Raw genomic sequence first — 19,855 nt, forward strand, 5'->3', positions numbered from 1 at the left:
GTCCTATGATACAGTTATAAACATGTTGTTTTATATAGTTGTTTTTAAGTCAGTTAAGAGAAGAAAGGTGATAAAATATGCAAAACATTTTGTTTTATAGTGACATAATTACCTTTACCAACATTCCTTTTCTTCCCCCGTGTAGATGAAAGTCTCATGTGGGTGAGTTGCTTTCAGCTTGTTGAACTTCTCTGGTATTTCTTATAATGCAGTTCCTCTAGTAAATTCTTCCAGCTTTCGGTTATTTAAGACTGTCTTTTTGTTATTTTGCCTTTATTTTAAAAAGGATTTTGCTTGATTAAAAGTTTTTCCCTCAGTTCTTTAAATCTTCCATCCCATTGCTCACTGGCCTCCATGATTTCTGATTACAAATTAGCTGTTAATATCATTGGGTTCCTTTGGATGTGATAAGTCTCAAGATTTTCTCTGAGTCTTTGGTTTTTACTACTTTACCGTTGATGTTTCTGGGTTTTACTTTGAGTTTGTTGAGCTACTTTGATATGTAGGTTAATGTTTTTTCATCAGACTTGAGAAGTTCTCAACCATTATTTACTTGGATATTTTTTCTGCTTCTTTCTATCTCTGCTCTCTTTCTGGTACTTTCATTATCCATATATAGATATATTTAATGGTGTCTTAATTTATCTAAGACTTTGTTCGTTTTAGATCATTCTTTTTTCTCTCTGTTCTTCAGATTGCATTAACTGTATTGTTTGATTTTCAGGTTCATGGATTCTTCTGCCAATTCAAATATGCTGTTTTAGTGATTTCATTTCAGTTATTATTCTTTTTTAACTTCAGAATTTCCATTTGGTTCTTTTTTATATTTTTCTTTTTATAGATATTCTTCATTTGATGACACATTGTCATCATGTTTTTCTTTACTTTTTAAAAAAATAAATATCTTATTTTTTATTGATTTCAGAGAGGGAGAGCTAGAAGCATCAATGATGAGAGAGAATCATTGATTGGCTGCCTTCTGCACGCCCCACTGGGAATCAAGCCCGCAACCTGGGTGTGTGCCCTGACCAGGAATTGAATTGTGACCTCCTGGTTCATAGGTCAACACTCAACCACTGAGCTACTGTGGCGAGGCTTCTTTACTTCTTAAGTATGGTTTCCTTCAGTTATTTAACGTGTTTGCTAATTTTGTGTCTTGAGCCCCTTTTTCCCCCTGTGTCTGGTAACTCTTTATTGCTTATTTGCATATATCCTGATTTTTTTGTTGGAAACTGAACATTTTATATAATACTTTTGTAGCAATTCTGGATTCTGATCCCCTAGTTCCTCCCACCCCCTTCAGCTTGTTGGGTTTGGTGTGTTTATGTGTCTAGTCTTGGCTGGACTATTTTAGTGACGTCTGTTTGACCCATAGTGTGAAGCCTCTGATGTCATTCCTCAGAGGGTACCGCCTCGGGCATGTGTGCGGTTACCATGGGGTGACTGGTTTTAGGAGTTCTATTTCTCTGATCTCTCAGGCTGTCAACCTCTGTCGGTATCACACCCAGCTGGTAGTCTCCACTAATTGCCAGCTGGGTTGCTCTATTGTTTTTAACAAGTTGTTGGGGCATAAATTTCATTAAATTCTGGCCCTTTTACAGAAGTGGTCTCTGAAGCCATTCTTTGAGCCTCGTTCTGACCACAGGGGGGCTCTTCTTGGCGCTCTCTTTTCCTGGTTCTCTCTGTTAAACTCGGGATGGTCTGTTTGTTGGCTTGTTCCTCTCATGGACGTACCAGCCTCCTTATTTGCTTACCATCACAGCCTTAATTTTTTTGGGACAGTGCCCTTAGGCATGAACTTCCCCATGTTCTGTTTCAAATTATGTCAGAATTGGAAGAGTTTCAGAATTCTCTGTTCTATGTGCTTTTTACCAAAAGTCACTAGAAATTGGGACAATTTTTGAAAACAGCTTGCCTGAATGAGTATATTATGTAGAATGACTTTTTCTGATTCTTTTTAGAAAAAAAAATTAAATTTCATAGAGCTTTTGAGTTCTACATGAATATGTGTTAAGTCCAAGTTTGTGCATGTGAAACCAGATCTTTTTTCTTAATTTTTAGGCCTGCCCTGGCCAGTGTGGCTCAGTTGGTTGGGCAGAGATGAGAGAGAATCATTGCACCAAAAGGTCGCCGGTCTGATTCCCAGTCAGGGAACATGCCCAGGTTGTGGGTTTGATCCTGGATTAGGGTGCATGCAGAAGGCAATTGATTGATGTTCCTCTCCCTCTCCCTCTCCCTCTCCCCCTCCCTCTCCCTCTCCCTCTCCCCCTCCCTCTCCCCCTCCCTCTCCCTCTCCCTCTCCCTCTCCCTCTCCCCCTCCCTCTCCCCCTCCCTCTCCCTCTCCCTCTCCCTCCCCCCTCTCCCTCTCCCTCTCCCTCTCCCTCTCCCTCTCCCTCTCCCTCTCCCTCTCCCTCTCCCCCCTCCCCCTCCCTCTCCCTCTCCCTCTCCCTCCCCCCTCTCCCTCTCCCTCTCCCTCTCCCTCTCCCTCCCCCCTTCCCCTCCCCTTCCCCCTCCCCCTCCCCTCCCCCTCCCCCTCCCCCTCCCCCTCTCCCTCTCCCTCTCCCTCTCCCTCTCCCTCTCCCTCTCCCTCTCCCTCTCCCTCTCCTTCTCCCTCTCCCTCTCCCTCTCCCTCTCCCTCTCCCTCTAAAATAAATAAAAACATACTTAAAAAATGTTTAGCCATAAAATGCATCTTTGATAACTTTTATTCTTTTTTCTCTCTTCCACATGAACTTTATTATCATCATTTGAAATTATAATTTTTTTCTAATCATGAAGTTTCAGTTTCTGGAAATAAAAATTATTGCTAGTAGGAAATAGTAAAAAGTTAAGCCTTAGTGAAAAAAATAGGGTCATTGGCTCTGAAAATATACCCATGACCATCTTTAAATACTTTTAGACCTAATAAAATAAAATCATGAAGATATTACATTAAATGACAAGAATACCTATGTCATTTTGTACATCTTGTGTAACAGGTACTATTAATTAATTCCCACTTATTATTCCCCTGCTCCCTAGAAGGTTTTATGAACCCACTTTTCTGCTGTTCAGTCGATGCTTTAAGTGTGCTATGCTCTGTTGCAGAGAAGATGGACATTGAGAGGCAGTTTTTTTCTGTATCTGATTCAGAATCTCTCCTTTAAATTTATGATGTATGTTGTTAACTCCTGCCTCCATTCTGTTGTCTCAGAAATGTAAGGTGTTTCAGATGCTTGAGTGTGGAAACGCTTTGGGCAACTTTTCTTGATTCTGCTTAGTTTGGTGAATGGGAGATTTTTCACCTTCTCTTCGTTCAGCCCAAGTTCAGCCCATCAGGCCCTTCAGTTCTAAGGCATAAATGTACTGTTGCAGCTCCCTGTCTTCCTGCAGTTGTAAGGGTGTGATTCTAAGGCATAAATGTACTGTTGCAGCTCCCTGTCTTCCTGCAGTTGTAAGGGTGTGATTCTAAGGCATAAATGTACTGTTGCAGCTCCCTGTCTTCCTGCAGTTGTAAGGGTGTGATTCTAAGGCATAAATGTACTGTTGCAGCTCCCTGTCTTCCTGCAGTTGTAAGGGTGTGATTCTAAGGCATAAATGTACTGTTGCAGCTCCCTGTCTTCCTGCAGTTGTAAGGGTGTGATTCTAAGGCATAAATGTACTGTTGCAGCTCCCTGTCTTCCTGCAGTTGTAAGGGTGTGATTCTAAGGCATAAATGTACTGTTGCAGCTCCCTGTCTTCCTGCAGTTGTAAGGGTGTGATTCTAAGGCATAAATGTACTGTTGCAGCTCCCTGTCTTCCTGCAGTTGTAAGGGTGTGATTCTAAGGCATAAATGTACTGTTGCAGCTCCCTGTCTTCCTGCAGTTGTAAGGGTGTGATTCTAAGGCATAAATGTACTTGCACTCAATTTTCAACATCCTTCTGTAGCTCTATTGCTATGGAGACTCCTGATCTACCTTCAGCTTTACCTCAAATTTTTATCCCCTGTTCTTGGTTTCCACTTTTTCAAATTATCCTCAACAGGATAATTGACTGCAGTTGATGTGTTTTGTTTTTTATCCTCACCTGAGGATATGTTTTTATTGATATGTATATATCTATATATATATCTATATATATCTATATATATTTTTATTTTTTAGAGAGAGAAACATACATTGATGTGAGAGAGAAACATTGATCAGTTGCCTCCTGCACGTGCCCCAATGGGGATCGAACCTGCAACCTTTTAATGTATGGGACAATGCTCCAATCATCTGAGCCACCCAGCCAGGGCAGTTCGTGTACTTTAAAAGTACACAGAAGTAACTGAATACTGGGCTTTGATGTGAAAGAGATTCGTAGCCATGAAAGATTACTATAAAATAGTTTTAATGGATATCTGTAATGAATGCTTATTGTAAAAAACAACAACAAACCAACAATATAAAAGTGAAGGTCTCCCTGTAATTCCACCCCCAAATATAAACACTATCAAAGTAATGTGCCTCTTTGTGGCCGCCCTGCAGGAGCCTGTGGTGTGGCCCTGGTGCCTCCCGGGGGAGCGGCAGCAAGCTCCAGGGCCGTCCTGTTCACTGTGGGGTCTCCTCCACACAGCGCCTCGGCCCCCACTCGGACCCACACAGTCCTTCGACCAAGGACAACCTCAGGTGAAGAATCGCCTTCTGTAGTCTCTGTCTCGTGCTTGGCGTACAGTGTTGTGAGAATGACGTAATAGTGTGACCTAGATAGCTAAGTCACTGAGCCTCTCTGGAATTCAGTTTCTTTTTCCGATGACATGGAAATAACTATTTTCTTTACCTTAAAGGGTTATAAGAAATAAATGAGGCAATATTGGTGAAAAAAAACCTTTATGAAGTAAAAGTACTGTGTTATATACTTATATAACTGTGGTTATACTGAAGGCTGGTTTTAGCGCAGCCAGGAAAGGTTTTGAGAATGACAGGTGGTTTATCTTTGTTTTGTGTATTTCAAAACCTAATTTTACCTTTTTTTTTTCTTTATACTTGGGGTCCCGATCTTGACACTTAATCCTACATTTAGACAGGATATTAGATTGGTGTTATCCTTTATGCTCTATAAACAGGTTATTAATACCAACACTGGAGAGAACATTTAGATGGGACTTGAAACGAGCTGTCATTTGCCATTACAAGATTGCTCCTTGTGTCCTTCAAGTTCTCGCATGCTAAATAAGTCACAAAGCAAGACTCAGTAGGTTAATAATCAAAGGATATGAACAGACAAGAGAGCAAGTAGAGCTAATCATCTTGTTTTTAAGATTGAAAAAGTATTAATAATAAGCTTTCATTCTAAGAAAGGAACATTAGATGCCTGTTAACTCAGCCGGCGTTTAGAGCAGGCTCCCAGGGCTGTGTGGTTAGCGGGCTCTGTGCTGACTCCCAGCTGCTGCAGAGAGTGGTGGCAGTTCTTACAAAGCTGTTACATGTTTATGATATTTGCTCTATGGTAATCACATTCCTGTTTATCATACCTCTTTGGAGCATTAATCACAAGTAAATTACTGCAAAGAAGGGGAAATTTAGATTTTATTAGTGTTATTTGTGATATTAAAAGATCAGAAACAGTATAAATGCTTTCAGATAAGCATTATGTATATAAATTTAATTAACAACTATTGCATCCACTGAGTTTTATAATTATGAAAATGTGGAGAAACAGGAAGAAATGTATATGCTATAAATTTGTTTAAAACAATATTTAAAAAGTAGCTATGATGACCTCTATAAGATACACATAATGACAAGGTGTAAAGGTTGACATGGCAAAATAAAAGCTATTCGTATGTTTCAGTAGGATCAGTGCTTCTCGTTACATGTTTCCTGTGTTTCTCTGGTAGTGCGAGCCGGCATGAGGGGCCGTGCACTCTTGCTGGCACTGAGCCGCCGTGTCTTGTCTCCTTGCAGTGGGCTCCAGCAGCTCCGGGGGCTCCCTGTGCTCCGCAAGCAGCCGCGTGTGTGTGGGCTCCCCACCCGGGCCATGCTGGGGGCCATCCCCTCCGGGAACAGAGGCAGCCCCCAGCCTGAGATACACGCCTTATGGGGCTTCGCCCCCCAGCCTGGAGGGGCTCATCACCTTTGAAGCGCCTGAGCTGCCGGAGGAGACACTGATGGAGGTAGGGAAGAGAATCGGAATTCTGAAGTTTTTTTCCTCTCTGAAACTGACCTTTTTCATTTGAAAAACATCGCTGAGATATTTTCAGAATAATGTTGACCATGGCACTCATCCATAGTAAGCTTTGGTTGATTTTGTGTTCTTAATTTTTTAATCTGAAGTTTATTTACTACTTATAGGACTTCTGAAGTATGTTTCTCCTAAAATCATAGTTTTTATTCTTAAAGCTGCTTTTTCTTCATAAGATAAAAGTAACACACTTAAAGTCAGGTTTTAAAAAAATAAACCGTGAGGCAGGTGAGTTACTAACATTGGAAAGTAACCCTGCCCAGCAGACTGGTGCTCACTGCGGTTTGTAGGGCAGCATCGTGTCTCCAGGGACCCAGCTCTGCGGGGAAAAGCACGCCGTGATCGCAAGCTTGCTGAGCACCATCCAGAAAAGAGGTGCGTTTTGTGATGCCAGAGACCACCTCCTCCGCTGGGCTCCGGGGCAGCGTTCCGGGCTGTGCTGGTCCTGTCCCTGAGGACAGTGCCAGCTTCGCCTGCATTCAGTCTACAATGGCTCGTCCTCTGGACCAGCTGAAGAAGAAACTTCCTCTCAGTGCTGGGCCTCTAACACTTCCATTTTGTGTGAATGGGAATTACATATTTCACATAACACTGCACTCAAAGCTTTAGGAGTGATCTTGCGGCAGGGTTTGTAGTGATTTTGAAAACGTGTAATACAATCTGAGACTGGCAAAGCAATCTTCAGAGGTTTTTCCATCGCCATCAACTTTGACGTAAATTGTGCCCGCCGTGTGTGGGACGTCATGGGTGTGTGTCTGTTGGAGCCCACGGTCCAGGTGCTGGCATGGAGCGACTTTCAGGAGTCGATTGGGTCATGCTCTTGTCTCTAGGAAAACGATTCTCTGGGAGAGGAAGAGACTTAGTCTTATTTCAGATTTGAAAATATATTTATAAGTAAAAATCAATCTAACAACACTAACTTTGAAACCCACTTTCCCTGCGTGCTATTGTGTATCTGTGCTTCCCTCTCTAACGGAAAAGGTCACAGAGGTTCAGAGCTTTGGTGTTAGGAATCGCTGTTAACTTGAAAACCACCAGAAGTCAAGTTATAAGACAGTAGCATTCACTGAACCATCAAGAAGAACGGTTTCCTGTGCAGAATATCCTTGCAATCTTGGTATCTATTTTGCCATGGTTTTGTCTCGTGTATAGTGATTGAATCATTTGGTGTTTCATTTTCTGGTAAAAGCACGGTGACTTCGTATCTTTGAAGCTAAATTTTGTGGGTGCTCAGATATACACACAAACGTGCTCACATCCACATTTGGTTTATTTGTGTCTATATTCTCACTAGTTTCCTGGAATTTAAAAATGTCTATCTCCTTTGCTCATTCTGATGTTCATAAGTATAGAAAGTGTCAGCAGTGCTGTGGCTTACACACAGAGGTGAGCACGCACCTCTTCTTAACTTAAGAGTTTCTAAGACAAGCTGGCTTTGCTGCAGCGAGAACACACAGACACCTTGCGCCACCTGAACATGATGCTGATGTTCACGGAGTGTGTGCTGGACCTGACTGCGGCGCGGGGCGGCCTCCCGGAGCTGTGCTCGTCCGCCGTCTCCTTGTACCAGGTCCAGGAGAGTGTGCTTGTGGACCAGATCAGCCAGCTGAGCAAGGACTGGGGGTAGGTGCCCTTTGCATTTATTCCCATGTTCTGGAGCTTTCTGTAGTCCTGTCTGAGAGGGAGGCCTGCTATTGCTGAAGGTCCCATCTCACTGAGTCACCTTGTCCTGCTAGGTTCCACCGCAGGAGCCAAGACTTGAGGCTCTGCACCCTTAGTGTTGCCTTTTCCCTGTAAATTATATTGTTGAAGGTACTGATGATAAGAGAGCATACTGATTTTTATCTGAGTGTATCGTTGTATTCAAAGTACACACATCTTTTTCCACGCCGAAACTTTGCCCTTCGGAGTCCTATGTGCATTAAAAATGTCCCGGCGCGTGCCCTCCCGTGGAGGGCTGTTGTAATGGTGCTGGGACGTGCCGAGCTCGGCTGGCGGGGCTGGCAGGCTAACGCTCACTTGCCTTCTGTGCAGGCGGGTGGAGCAGCTGGTGCTGTACATGAAAGCGGCCCAGCTGCTGGCGGCGTCGCTGCATCTTGCTAAAGCCCAGATCAAGGCTGGGAAGCTGAGCCCGTCCTCGGCGGTGAAACAAGGTATGGGTGGCGTGCTGGGGTGCCCCTCCGCGTGACTCCAGGCGGGTTGTGGGTGAGGAATCAGTTATTAAATATTCTGACATGGCAGAAGGTGCCGGCTTTTCTGTTTTTGTTTTTGCCATTTAACTGATACGGAGAGCAGTCAGAAGCGCTTTATCTCCATCCTCTCACGGAAAGAGAGCATACGAACCTTCAGTCATTTTTTAAACGATCGTTTAGTGCCACTTAAATCAACAGGACAGGTGCGTGTCACTGCGATTTTATCTCTGGAGGAAAATTAAAATTCATTCTTTTTCAGTTGTCAAAAATCTGAATGAACGATACAAATTGTGCATCACCATGTGCAAGAAGCTTACAGAGAAGCTGAACCGCTTCTTCTCCGACAAACAGAGGTTTATCGATGAGGTGAACAGCGTCACTGCGGAGAAGCTCATCTATAACTGCGCCGTGGAAATGGTAAGCCTCGTTAGGCTCTGCCGGGCACTGTCACTCGTCTGGAAGAGGGTCTTTTGAATCGAATGCCTGCTTGACGTTATCTAGCCCTTTAAAAAGGGCTTATGCCCCACCACTGCCAAGTCCCAAGTATTGTGCTCACCTCTTAGTAACCTTGGACTTAATGTTGAAGTAACACATTAAGTCATGTTACCACATTTGGTAACAGTCCATTATTCCTCTTTAAAATTGCTAATAGCATGATCTGATCATCCCACAGTTTGCATCCTGAGGCTTTTAGTGGATCTGTTTCTGCATTTTCCCCAGTATAAGAAATTGTGGCTTGATAAACATTGGAAAAAAATACTGCTGTTAATCCATAGAAAATGCATGTGCTCAGATTCCTTAATTATAGACACAATGTAAAATCTGCTTTACAGTTGGGAAGAATTTGTCTTCTGACTCATGGGGGGGAAACTGCTCTAAATGCAGATGAAATTATGGACTGTTACAGGATAGTGCTAAACCTGGCTGCCACGGCTCAGTGGTTGAGCATTGACCTATGAACCAGGAGGTGACAGTTTGATTCCTGATTAGGGCACATGCCTGGGTTGCAGGCTCCATCCCCAATAGTGGGTGTGCAGAAGGAAGCCAATCAATGATTCTCTCTCATCATTGATGTTTCCCTCTCTCTCTCTCTCTCTCTCTTCTTCTCTGAAATCAATAAAAATATAGTTTAAGGGGGGAAAAATTGATTGTTGACTGAGCTTATTTTTACCACATTAACATAACAGACCTCCATTCTTCCCCTCAAATTTGTTTACTTTGCATTGCACTGTTCTAGTATATCCTTGGACTTAACTTTGAAAGCCGTTATAATAAAAAGTCATACGAAAATAACTTTGGAATATAAACTGTTGGTATGAATAGCATGCGTTGCATCACTCTATACTGAATTAAGACTTCACACGATAGTTCGTTATAGAAGTTGTGCCAGGGAAATGCCCTCTCCGAGGGAATGATGTGCTCCTTCTCATCCGATAGTAAGAGCCATGTGACTTCAACTAGTCCCTCCCTTTGCCCTGGATGCTTAGCAAGCTTAGAGCTATTACCATGTATTTCTTCTCCCTTTTCCTGGCTCTGATTTTCTGTATGCGATGTATTTATCTTACTGTAAGTAGCTTTAAGTTAAGTTTTGATGGAGACAGTGCATATTGACAAGTAAATTAGGATACTGGGTTACTGACAGTCCAGGCGTTTAATAATGAGAGAGAAAATCCCAATGCTGTTGGGAAAACGCATAGCCCTGTGAATAAGTCTGCTGTCCCCTATTTATGGCAAGCCCCTACTCACCTTCCCCGTCACCTGGCTGACTCCTACTGCTTCGCTGTGACTTGGCCTGAGCATCACTTCATGGCAGCTTTCCCTGACCTCTTCCTCCTGTCGTCATGTGGGGTGCACTCCATACGTGTCCTGTGCCACCTGGGGCTTCCTCCCAGAACACCACGTATCCTGGGAATCAGAATGGCGTGGCATGTCCTGCAGGCCTCTGTCCCAGACCGGGGGCTCTTCCTCGTGTGCCCAGTGCCTGGCACTTAGTGGTGCTCACATACTCTCTCTGAAGAAGTGAGTGCCTCTACCAGATAATAGTTTAACTAAAAGAAGAAGCTGAGAAATGACTTTTAACATTACTTGTTTTATTGTAACAAAATCTACTTTAATGAAATGCCAGGTTACCCTAGTGTGAATTTAAAATAAACTCTGTAGTGACGCTGAAGAAGGGCCAGTTTGGAAGTACAAATTCCTGTGCGTCACGAATGTCTGAGGACAAGAAGGCTGTGTTTGCATACAGAATAACTCTTTTGTCAGGAAGCTCCTTTTTTTTTAGAATGGAAGAGAGAGGGCAAGTCAGAGAGAAGCATCGATGTGAGAGAAGCACGTCTATTGGTTGCCTCCTACACCAGCCCCGACCAGGGCCCGGGCCAGGGAGGAGCCTGCACCCGAGGTGCATGCTCTTGATTGGAATCGAACCCAGGGCCCTTCAGTCCATAGGCTGACGCTCTGTCCACTGAGCCAGAACAGCTAGGGCAGGAAGCTCCTTTTTGCTATTGCTCACCTGATGAGTCTTTTAAGCTTATATGGTTTGGTAGATGGTATTAATTTTAGATAGCCTCCCGTAGAGCCACATTGCCCAGACGGGGGTGCATTGTCTTGGAAAAGCTGGCTCTTCTGGTCTTGTTGCTGCGCAGGTGCAGTCTGCGGCCCTGGACGAGATGTTTCAGCAGACGGAGGACATTGCGTACCGCTATCACAAGGCGGCCCTCCTCCTGGAAGGCCTGACCAAGATCCTCCAGGACCCTGCGGACGTGGAAAACGTGCAGAAGTGTAAGTTGTCTTAGAAAGTGGTGTGTCTGCCATGGGCCTATTAGGAAGGGCTTAGAGTTCGGAGTCATGCTGCCGGGGTCTGAGTGGTGGTTTTCCACTCGTGGGCAAATCACTTAGCCTTTCTGTGGCCTCATTTTCTTCTGAAAGATAAAGGAGCAGAGCTGTGTGAGGCTCAGAGACGATGCTTGTGAAGTGCTGATGCTTCTGCCGTTAGCCTAGCTTTCCCCTCCGCATGGCTGTGCTGGTGGGTGTGTGTCTGCATGTGCAGAACACTTTGTTTTTATTATTATACTAGAGGCCCGGTGCACGAAATTCGTGCATGGGGGTTGTGTCCCTCAGCCCAGCCTGCATCCTCTCCAATCTGGGACCCCTCGAGGGATGTCCGACTGCCCGTTTAGGCCCGATCCTACCGTAGGATCGGGCCTAAATGGGCAGTCGGACATCCCTCTCACAATCCAGGACTGCTGGCTCCCAACTGCTTGCCTGCCTGCCTTCCTGATTGCCCCTAACTGATTCTGCCTGCCAGCCTGATTGATGCCTAACTGCTTTCCTGCCAGCCTGTTTGCCCTAACTACCCTCCCCTGCAGGCCTGGTCACCCCTAACTGTCCTCCCCTGCAGGCCTGGTCACCCCTAACTGCCCTCCACTGCAGGCCTGGTCCCCCCCAACTGCTCTCCCCTGCAGGCCTGGGTCCCCCGCAACTGCACTTCCCTGTAGGCCTGGTCACCCCTAACTGCCCTCCACTGCAGGCCTGGTCCCCCCCAACTGCTCTCCCTTGCAGGCCTGGGTCCCCCGCAACTGCACTTCCCTGTAGGCCTGGTCACCCCTAACTTCCCTCCTCTACCAGCCTGGTCGCCCCAACTGCCCTCCCCTGCCAGCCTGGTTACCACTAACTGCCCTCCCTTGCTGGCCGGATCACCCACAACTGCCCTCCCCTGCTGGCCATTTTGTGGTGGCCATCTTGTTTTCACATAGGGGCAGCCATCTTTGACCACATGGGGGCGGCCATCTTGTGTGTTGGAGTGATGGTCAATTTGCATATTACCTCTTTATTATATAGGACTAGTAGCCCATTTGCAGGAAGAATCCTGCAAGTGGCCGCTGCGGCCAGCCGCGTGCGCTGCCGCTGCCACCCGCCCCGCCCCGCTCCGCCCCGCCCCGCCCCGCCCGGGCTTTCCCTCTGGCAGCCACCTTGCTTTCCGCTTTTCCTCCCTCTTCCTTCTAAGTTGTCTTCAGTCTTCACTCCTCCCTCCCTCAGTGTATGCAAATTAACTGCCATCTTTGTTGGGTAATTTGCATACTCACCCTGATTGGCTGGTGGGTGTGGCGAAGGTGTGGTCAATTTGCATATTACTATTTTATTAGGTAGGATAATAATACATGCAATTATTTTAAGCCTTGTGGGCTTAGTGACTGAAGAATCCCAAGACCCTATGTACTGCGTATTTGGTGTAGATAGCAGAGTGGAGGTTGGTAGGATGCCAGGATGGCAGCATATGTCATTTGTCACATATAAGCACAGTGATATGGGTTTTGAGGTGGAGGTGGTGGGCCCACTGGAGTGCATGTGGTCGTACCACATTTTGAGGAGCTACAAGGGATGGAAGTTGTAAAAATTACTTGCAATTGTGAGCAAGCCTTCAGTTAAAATCTAAATGTCCTTTATTTAACATCCTAATCTAAATTTGACCAATGTGCAGTACTAAACTACAAATCGTATCTGAACAATTACCAGGCAGAAAGAAAAAAAAGTATTCAGAATTGTTAACCTTGGGCTAAAACAGAACAGAGATGAGGATGTGGGTAGAGAGTTAGTGATTTTCTGTTAGTTTTCCTTTCCTTGGTTTTGAATATAAACGATCTTCATTGTGACGGACTTTGTTCTGTTTCTAGATAAATCTAGTATCGAAAGAAGGCTGTCGGCGCTCTGCGGCAGCTCTCCCACGCCCTGAGCAGCAGCAGGTGTCCCAGGCCTGGTCTGTGCCTGGTCACTACCAAAGACGAGCAGTGGTTTCAGAACGACGACGACTTGTTTGTAGGAAACCTGCCTTATTGGAAAGTCACCCCTTTTCTCTGTAGAAGCAGAAGCAAGAGCATTTCACTCGGCTCTGTTTGAACTTGGTAAATAAATGTACCTTAGAACTAGAATTATTAGTACATGTATTCTTAAGGACAATTAAGATGGAACAAAATGAGTAGCTCTTCGCTCAGTTCACCAGAGCAGTGTGTGGAATTCCACGTGTCTACTGGTGTAAAGTACACGTCGACATCGTCCAGGCAGCTTGATACCGGGGTATGTTGTCTGAGTCTGAGCATGACCCTTAAACAGCTCAGGAAGAAACAGCTTAAGGAGATGCGGAAGATGGCTCTTAAAAGGAATTGTGAACTCTTCAATTTCATCTAATGTGGACACTTGTTATTGTTAATCTTCCCAAATCTTTTATATATTGCACTAATTTATTAAAACAACTCTGTATTGGATTTTGCAATCTAAAACTAACTGAGGCACAATGGACTTGTTTGAAAAATACTTTACTTGATTGTACACACACACCCTTTCCAGAATCACATGTAATTGCTAGTAGACTTTTCAGTGGTAAGAACCTGTGTTCAGGTGAACCTTGCGTGTGTTTAACCTCTTCATCTGCACCCCAGGTTTTCCCGTGATGTTTTTGAGTTGCAGCTGTTGGCCTTTGGTTGCGTTCTTTATTGTGCACGCGGAATGTCATTGATGGCTGGGACTTCTTGGCTTCTTAACAGCTGGTTTATTGGGCAGTGTTAGAAAACAATGTCAATCAAGGGATACCGTCTAGAATTCTAACAGGGCCAAGTCATGTTGGGGATCTAAGGCTTGTCAATGATGGGGGTGCCTACATGAAATTAGTGAGAAGTGAGGTTTGTTTTCTCTTAGGAAAACGGCAGCTCTAGCCTAATACGTGTTTTTCATGTTAATCCTGACAGTTTACCAAATAGCTGGTTATGGAGAATGTGGCAGTTAACATCCCTCCAGAAATGGTTCCTACCTTGTACATTATTTGGTTTCTTTTATTTACCTGCTTGAATACTTGAATAAACCACTCTCCAGTTTTAATCCTTTTATCTTAATCCTTTTAGATAATAAATTTGAACTGACAAATTGCACAGGAGCTCTTTGGCATTAATCTAATTTAGTGACATGATAAAAACAAAAACAAGGCTTCCCTTTACTTGGACGAAGTAATGTAATTTACTTATTTTCTGTATGAAATTCCAGCAGTTAATTTGAACACTTATTTATATGATGTTTGTATTCTTAGGTCTTTAATACAGTGTTTCTACCTCTCATTTGTAATTGCATGCATTATTCTTGAAACTAGGTAAAATTCACTGAATTGTTGTATAATAAATAGCCTTTTATTATTGCCTGTACAGATGTAAATTAAGGTAAAATAAACGGGACAGAGTCTTTCTAGGGTAAAGCTGGGTCCATTGTCCCTGCTCTTCGAGCCAGGTCGTTCCCTAGTGAGCCTGGAGACTTGGTCATGAGTCCCCTTTCCCCTGCCCCAGCAGTTCCAGCTCAGGGACTGTGCCGGGGCTGCCAGGAGCACAGACTGGAGAAGGCCGCTGCCCCCGCAGGGCTCTGGGCACCAGCTCCTTTTGTGGGGTTTGTCCCAGCGGACCCTCGGAGGGCGGCCATTCTCCCCCTTTCTCCTCCGGTGTTTTGGAGCAGAGGCTGAAACAGGTTCGCAGTGAGCGAATGGTTGGTCTGAAGTCCGGTCACTAAGAAGGCCACGCTGTGCTCTCTGGCGCCCGTGTTCTCTCTTCCTCTTGTGTAACGAAGGGTTACGGGAGGTGGTATTGGTGAAACTGAAGTCTGAGCAGCAGAGATCAAACTGTAAATTCATCAATAATGGTTCTGATTATATTTCCATTATCAAGGCTAATTGTTTTAAGAGATTTTTGCCTTGATTATAGCAATAATAAACAAAGACTTTATGTTTCCATGAGTATTCTTTAATTTCATGTCATCTATTTCATGACGTAGAAATTGACAGCTCAGACATTCATGGTTGACACGTATATTCGGGCCATTACCTGGGAAGCTATTGACCACACACATGTAAATCAGAGAATTGCTAATGGGCTCTTTCTCCTGTGAGAACTTGCCTCTACGCCCTGGGCTGGACCCGATGGTTCCCACAGTCACATGCTCTCTTCTCCCCACCCAGAGGGATCAGCAGGGCAGCCAGTTGGAGAACCGTCTGTTTTGTGTGTGTGTGAGGCCAGGCCTGGGTTTAGGGCTCACTGGAACACAATCCTCGAGACAGTTTCTGAAAGGACTCAGCTTCTTGCCCTGGCCAGGTGGCTCAGTCACTCAGGCCTTCGTCCCCTGCACCAAAAGGTTGTGAGTTCGATTTCCAATCAGGGAGCATACCTTGGTTGTAGGTTTGACACCCCTCCACCCCCCGATCGGTCGATGGGTCGGGGTGCAAACTGGAGGCAATGGAACGATGTTCCTCCCTCCTTAGTCCTCTCTCATATCAATAAACATATCCTTAGGTGAGGATTTAAAAGAAAAAGGAGCCCTAACTGGTTTGGCTCAGTGGATAGAGCATCGGCCTGTGGACTGAAGGGTCCCAGATTCGATTCCAGTCAAGGGCATGTACCTTGGTTGCAGGCACATCCCAAGGGGGTGTGCAGGAGGCAGCTGGTCGATGTTTCTCTCTCATCGATGTTTCTAACTCTCTATCCCTTCCTCTCTGTAAAAAATCAATAAAAAATATATATTTAAAAAAGAAAAAGGACACAGCATCTTCCCCAGCTATTCCTCCAGGCACCCTGCTTTCAAGGTAGCCTTTAATGACCTTTAGGTCAACCTGGCAGTTTTAAAGAAATGTTTGTGTCTAATGTTAATTACTTCACTTGATTCTCATACTAACCCTTAGTTCTTCCCTTTACAAATGGAAAAACGGGCTTGGGGAGTAGTTTTCCCATGACCAGGTGAAGGCCGATGTGAGGGGTTGGACAGCCAGACGCAGGCCCTGCACAGCGCCCTGGTCCACACCTGCGCACCCTGACCGCCTCCTTCCAGAGGTGCACTGGGAGGGGAGTGGCGGGGAAGGCAGGCGAACCATTTGGTCCAGGTGCCCTGCTGTAGGCGTCAGAAACCACCCTGCACCCTGAACAGGCCTCTGGGGCTGCTAATAAACTCGGGGATTTGATTGGCCCACATCCCGGTTCCAGGGAAGTTGACTGTCAGGGCATGGGTCCAACCCCAGGTGAGGATCCCTGACCCAGTGTGCCGGGACTCCGGGCCCTGCTGCCTGACCAGCTCTCCCCGCTGGCACTGGCGGGACACAGACCCTTCCCGGACGCTTTTCCATCTGCCGGCACTGACGCGCGTGGACTTTGCAACACCAAGTCCCAATGCCTTGCTGTGGGGCTGATTCTCCATAAACATTTTAGTTCTCTCTTTTTTTCTGTGTTTAAAGTAGGAAATGAATGGATATTTTAACCCTGTGTGTATGTAAATTGAGACACATCATTTCCTGAGGTCTTGTCTCTGATCCCATAGCCACGGTGTCAGCAGCAGGCCCCACCGCAGGGCCGTGGAGAAGGCCCTGTGCTGGGTCAGTCACCCTGGCCCAACTGTGGCCCGGGCGGCACCCAGGTCCCACCGGGCAAGTCCCGCCACCCTCCGACAGAGGGCGCCCACCCCTCAGGAATAACCTTAAAACGTCAGGGAAGCCCTGTGGACTGAAGGGTCCCAGGTTCAATTCTGGTCAAGGGCACATGCTGTGTTTCGGGCTTGGTCCCCAGTGGGGGGCGGGGGAGGGGAGTGGAAGAGGCAACCGATCGATGATTCTCTCACATTGGTATTTCTCTCCCCCTCTCCCTTCCTCTCTGAAATCAATAAAAATATATTAAAACAAAGAAACAAACCTCAGGGAAGGCACACAGGCTCCCACAGATCCCAGCTCCCTGAGTGCCCACCTGGCAACAGAAGCCTCTCCCTGAGGGGGGAGGGAGGGGCTAGCCCAAAGGAGCCTGAGGCCCGTCCCCAGGGCTGCCCGACAGCACCCGCCCACTCTGCCTCCCAGGGCCTGCGCCCTCAGCCAGGCGAGGGGCGCTTTGTGTTGAGGACAGCCCTGGCGATGACAAAGGCAAGGCCTCCTGCCAACCAGAATACAGAAGAAAACCCCAGGCTGCTCCGTGATTGGGTTTGGGAGGAAGTTAGAATTTAGGGGGGGGGGGGGTTGGTGTGAGGCAAGGTCTAGGGCAGCACTCCCTGCCCTTGAGATGCTTCCTACGCCAGAGGCTGATGGGAAATCTCAAGGAACTGCGACGTCTGCTCTAAGTCTGCTTCACGCATACATTCAAAATTGTTCAGCACCAACTCCGCTAACCACTGGGTGACAGCCGAGAAGAGGAGGCATGGCCTGACCTCCTGGGACATGCGCTTTAGAGAAGACCTAGGTAACCACAACGTGGCGGTTGGATGAATACCACCCAGAGAGATGGATGATGTTATTGTTTCGGGAACTGTGGCGGGGAATGGGACCAGTCAAGAAAGTCGGGACAGGAGAAGTGGTCGTTAACCAGGCTGAGGAAGGAGAGGAGAGTTCCAGGAGAGGGCCTCGCATGTGCCAAGGCCTGTGGTGGGGGACCTGCGGGGACTAAGGTGATAAAGATGATAGAGCCCGTCTCTATCCCAGCAGTTTGCTTTCTGCAGCGCAGTGATCAGTGTCTGAAATGATCTGGCTTTTATTTTTACTTGTTTATTATCTACTCACCTCACTTTCTGTAGCCGGGAACCTTACTGTCTTGTTACTTGTGGCCCTAACACCAGAACAGTGCCTGGCACATAGTAGGGGCTTGTGTTGTGCTGGTCTCCCTGTCAACAGCCAGTGTTGTGGTTGGACGTCTTTTTTGGTTCTTACTATGATTGCAAGATGCTGTTCAGCAATAATCATCAGGAAACTTAGCGAAGATAAAGGTTTATTCCCTACAGAACCTGGAAATCCACACCTGGAGCCCACAGCAAGGTGGTGGCACAGCACGAATTCCAGCACCTGGGGTTCTAGACTTATTGGGGGGTAGGGCTTCAGGTCTCACTCTTTATTGGTGTATCCTATACTAGGTGTACTGGTTAATAATGGCGGATTTTGTAATCAAAGAAAACATGATAATTGCAAGAGAAACATCAAAAGTGCTTTATTCAAAGTACTGTCCATTGCTAGCTACACATTTTCCCCATCTTTCAGGTAATTTGTGGATACCGTCCCAATAGAACTTTTCTTGTTTTGAGGCAAACCATTCAGAGACCCAATTTTCCACTTCTTCATACATTTTGAAGGGCTGCTCAGAAAGTGCGTGTGCCATCGATCAGAGCAAGTGGTAATCTGAAGGAGCAAGGTCTGGTGAATACGGCGGGTGGGGTAGTACTTCCCAGGCAAGATCTTTTAACGTGCCTTTAACTGGTTTTGAAGTGTGTGATGGTGCGTCATCATGAAGCAAAATTACTTTGCCTCAAACGACCAGAATGGGCCAAAATTACTCTGGCCCATTCTGGTCATTTCACGATCAAAATGTGTTTCAAACTGATTATTTGTTGTCAGTAGTGATCAGCATTAATGGTTTCACCTGGTTTTAGAAGCTCATAATACACCACACCTTCCTTATCCCACCAAACGCAGAGCATTGTCTTTTTCCCAAAGCGATTTGGCCTTGCAGTCGATGTTGATGGTTGACCTGGATCAACCCATGATTTTGTGCATTTGGGATTCTCAAAATAAATCCACTTTTCATCGCCAGTCACAATTTGATGCAAAAAAAGACTTTCTTTCATGCCATCGAAGCAACATTTTGCTGATGACTTTTCGGTTTTCCATTTGTCTTTTGTTCAGTTGATGTGGCACCCATTTTCCTTCCTTTAAAATCTTTCCCATTGCTTGTAAACGATCAGAAATTGTTTGCTGAGCAATGTTTAATCTTTCTGCAAGTTGTTTTTGAGTTGGACATGCATCTTCATCCAATAATGCTTGTAATTGTTGGTCTTTAAACTTTTTCTGTTGATCTGGACTTCCTTTGTCTTTCACATCAAAATCATCACTTTTAAAGCATTTAAACCAGCGTTCACAAGTATCTTGAGATGGAGCATGTTTACCATAAGCTTCCCGAAGTATACGTTAACTTTTTCTTCAAAATAAAGTAATGAATTAAAACTTCCCATAAATGGTCTTTTTTGGCACGAAATTCAACATTTTTAAGTGTAAAAATATCTATGATGTTAACACCTTTAGCAAATTTGACATTTAAAATTTTGAAGCTTGCTGTCAATACAACAAAATAGCATACATATCAAATCACATATATATCAACATATGTGTAACTCCATCTATTAAAAAATCCGCATCATTAATTGGTACACCTAGTATAATAAAAGCCTAATATGCTAAGTGTCCGGTCATCCATTCAACCAATCAAAGCATAATATGCTAATGAGATGTTAAGGCTGCCCAACTGCTCATTATGACGTGCACTGACCACCAGGGGGCAGATGCCCTGACTGGTAGTTTAGCTTGCTGTTAGGTTCCTGCCGATCAGGACTGAGCGAGACAGGCCAGACTGGAGCCCTCCCGCAGTCCCTTTCCAGCTGGCTAACCTCTTGTGTCCCTCCCCGGCCCCGATCATGTGCCTGGCCTTCGCCCTCTTGCAATCGG

General features: G+C 45.6%; 1 protein-coding gene across 3 annotated transcripts in view; it reads left to right on the plus strand.

The window, feature by feature from the left end:
- ULK2 (unc-51 like autophagy activating kinase 2) overlaps nucleotides 1-16,834 on the plus strand; it is a 142,873-nt gene extending 126,039 nt beyond the window's left edge. Inside the window, exons 20-26 of one of the 3 annotated variants that reach the window (XM_079797270.1) lie at nucleotides 4,489-4,629; nucleotides 5,908-6,116; nucleotides 7,629-7,807; nucleotides 8,219-8,337; nucleotides 8,636-8,793; nucleotides 11,019-11,154; nucleotides 13,047-16,834. In XM_079797270.1, the coding sequence (XP_079653396.1) occupies nucleotides 4,489-4,629; nucleotides 5,908-6,116; nucleotides 7,629-7,807; nucleotides 8,219-8,337; nucleotides 8,636-8,793; nucleotides 11,019-11,154; nucleotides 13,047-13,105 (1,001 nt within the window). In that variant the 3' untranslated portion in view covers nucleotides 13,106-16,834. The remainder of the gene's footprint in view (nucleotides 1-4,488; nucleotides 4,630-5,907; nucleotides 6,117-7,628; nucleotides 7,808-8,218; nucleotides 8,338-8,635; nucleotides 8,794-11,018; nucleotides 11,155-13,046) is intronic. The other 2 variants (XM_079797268.1, XM_079797269.1) reach the window with 2 other exon arrangements.
- Nucleotides 16,835-19,855: the final 3,021 nt, after the last annotated feature.

The sequence above is a fragment of the Cnephaeus nilssonii genome (assembly GCF_951640355.1).
Source record: "Cnephaeus nilssonii genome assembly, chromosome: 19".
Taxonomy (NCBI): domain Eukaryota; kingdom Metazoa; phylum Chordata; class Mammalia; order Chiroptera; family Vespertilionidae; genus Cnephaeus; species Cnephaeus nilssonii.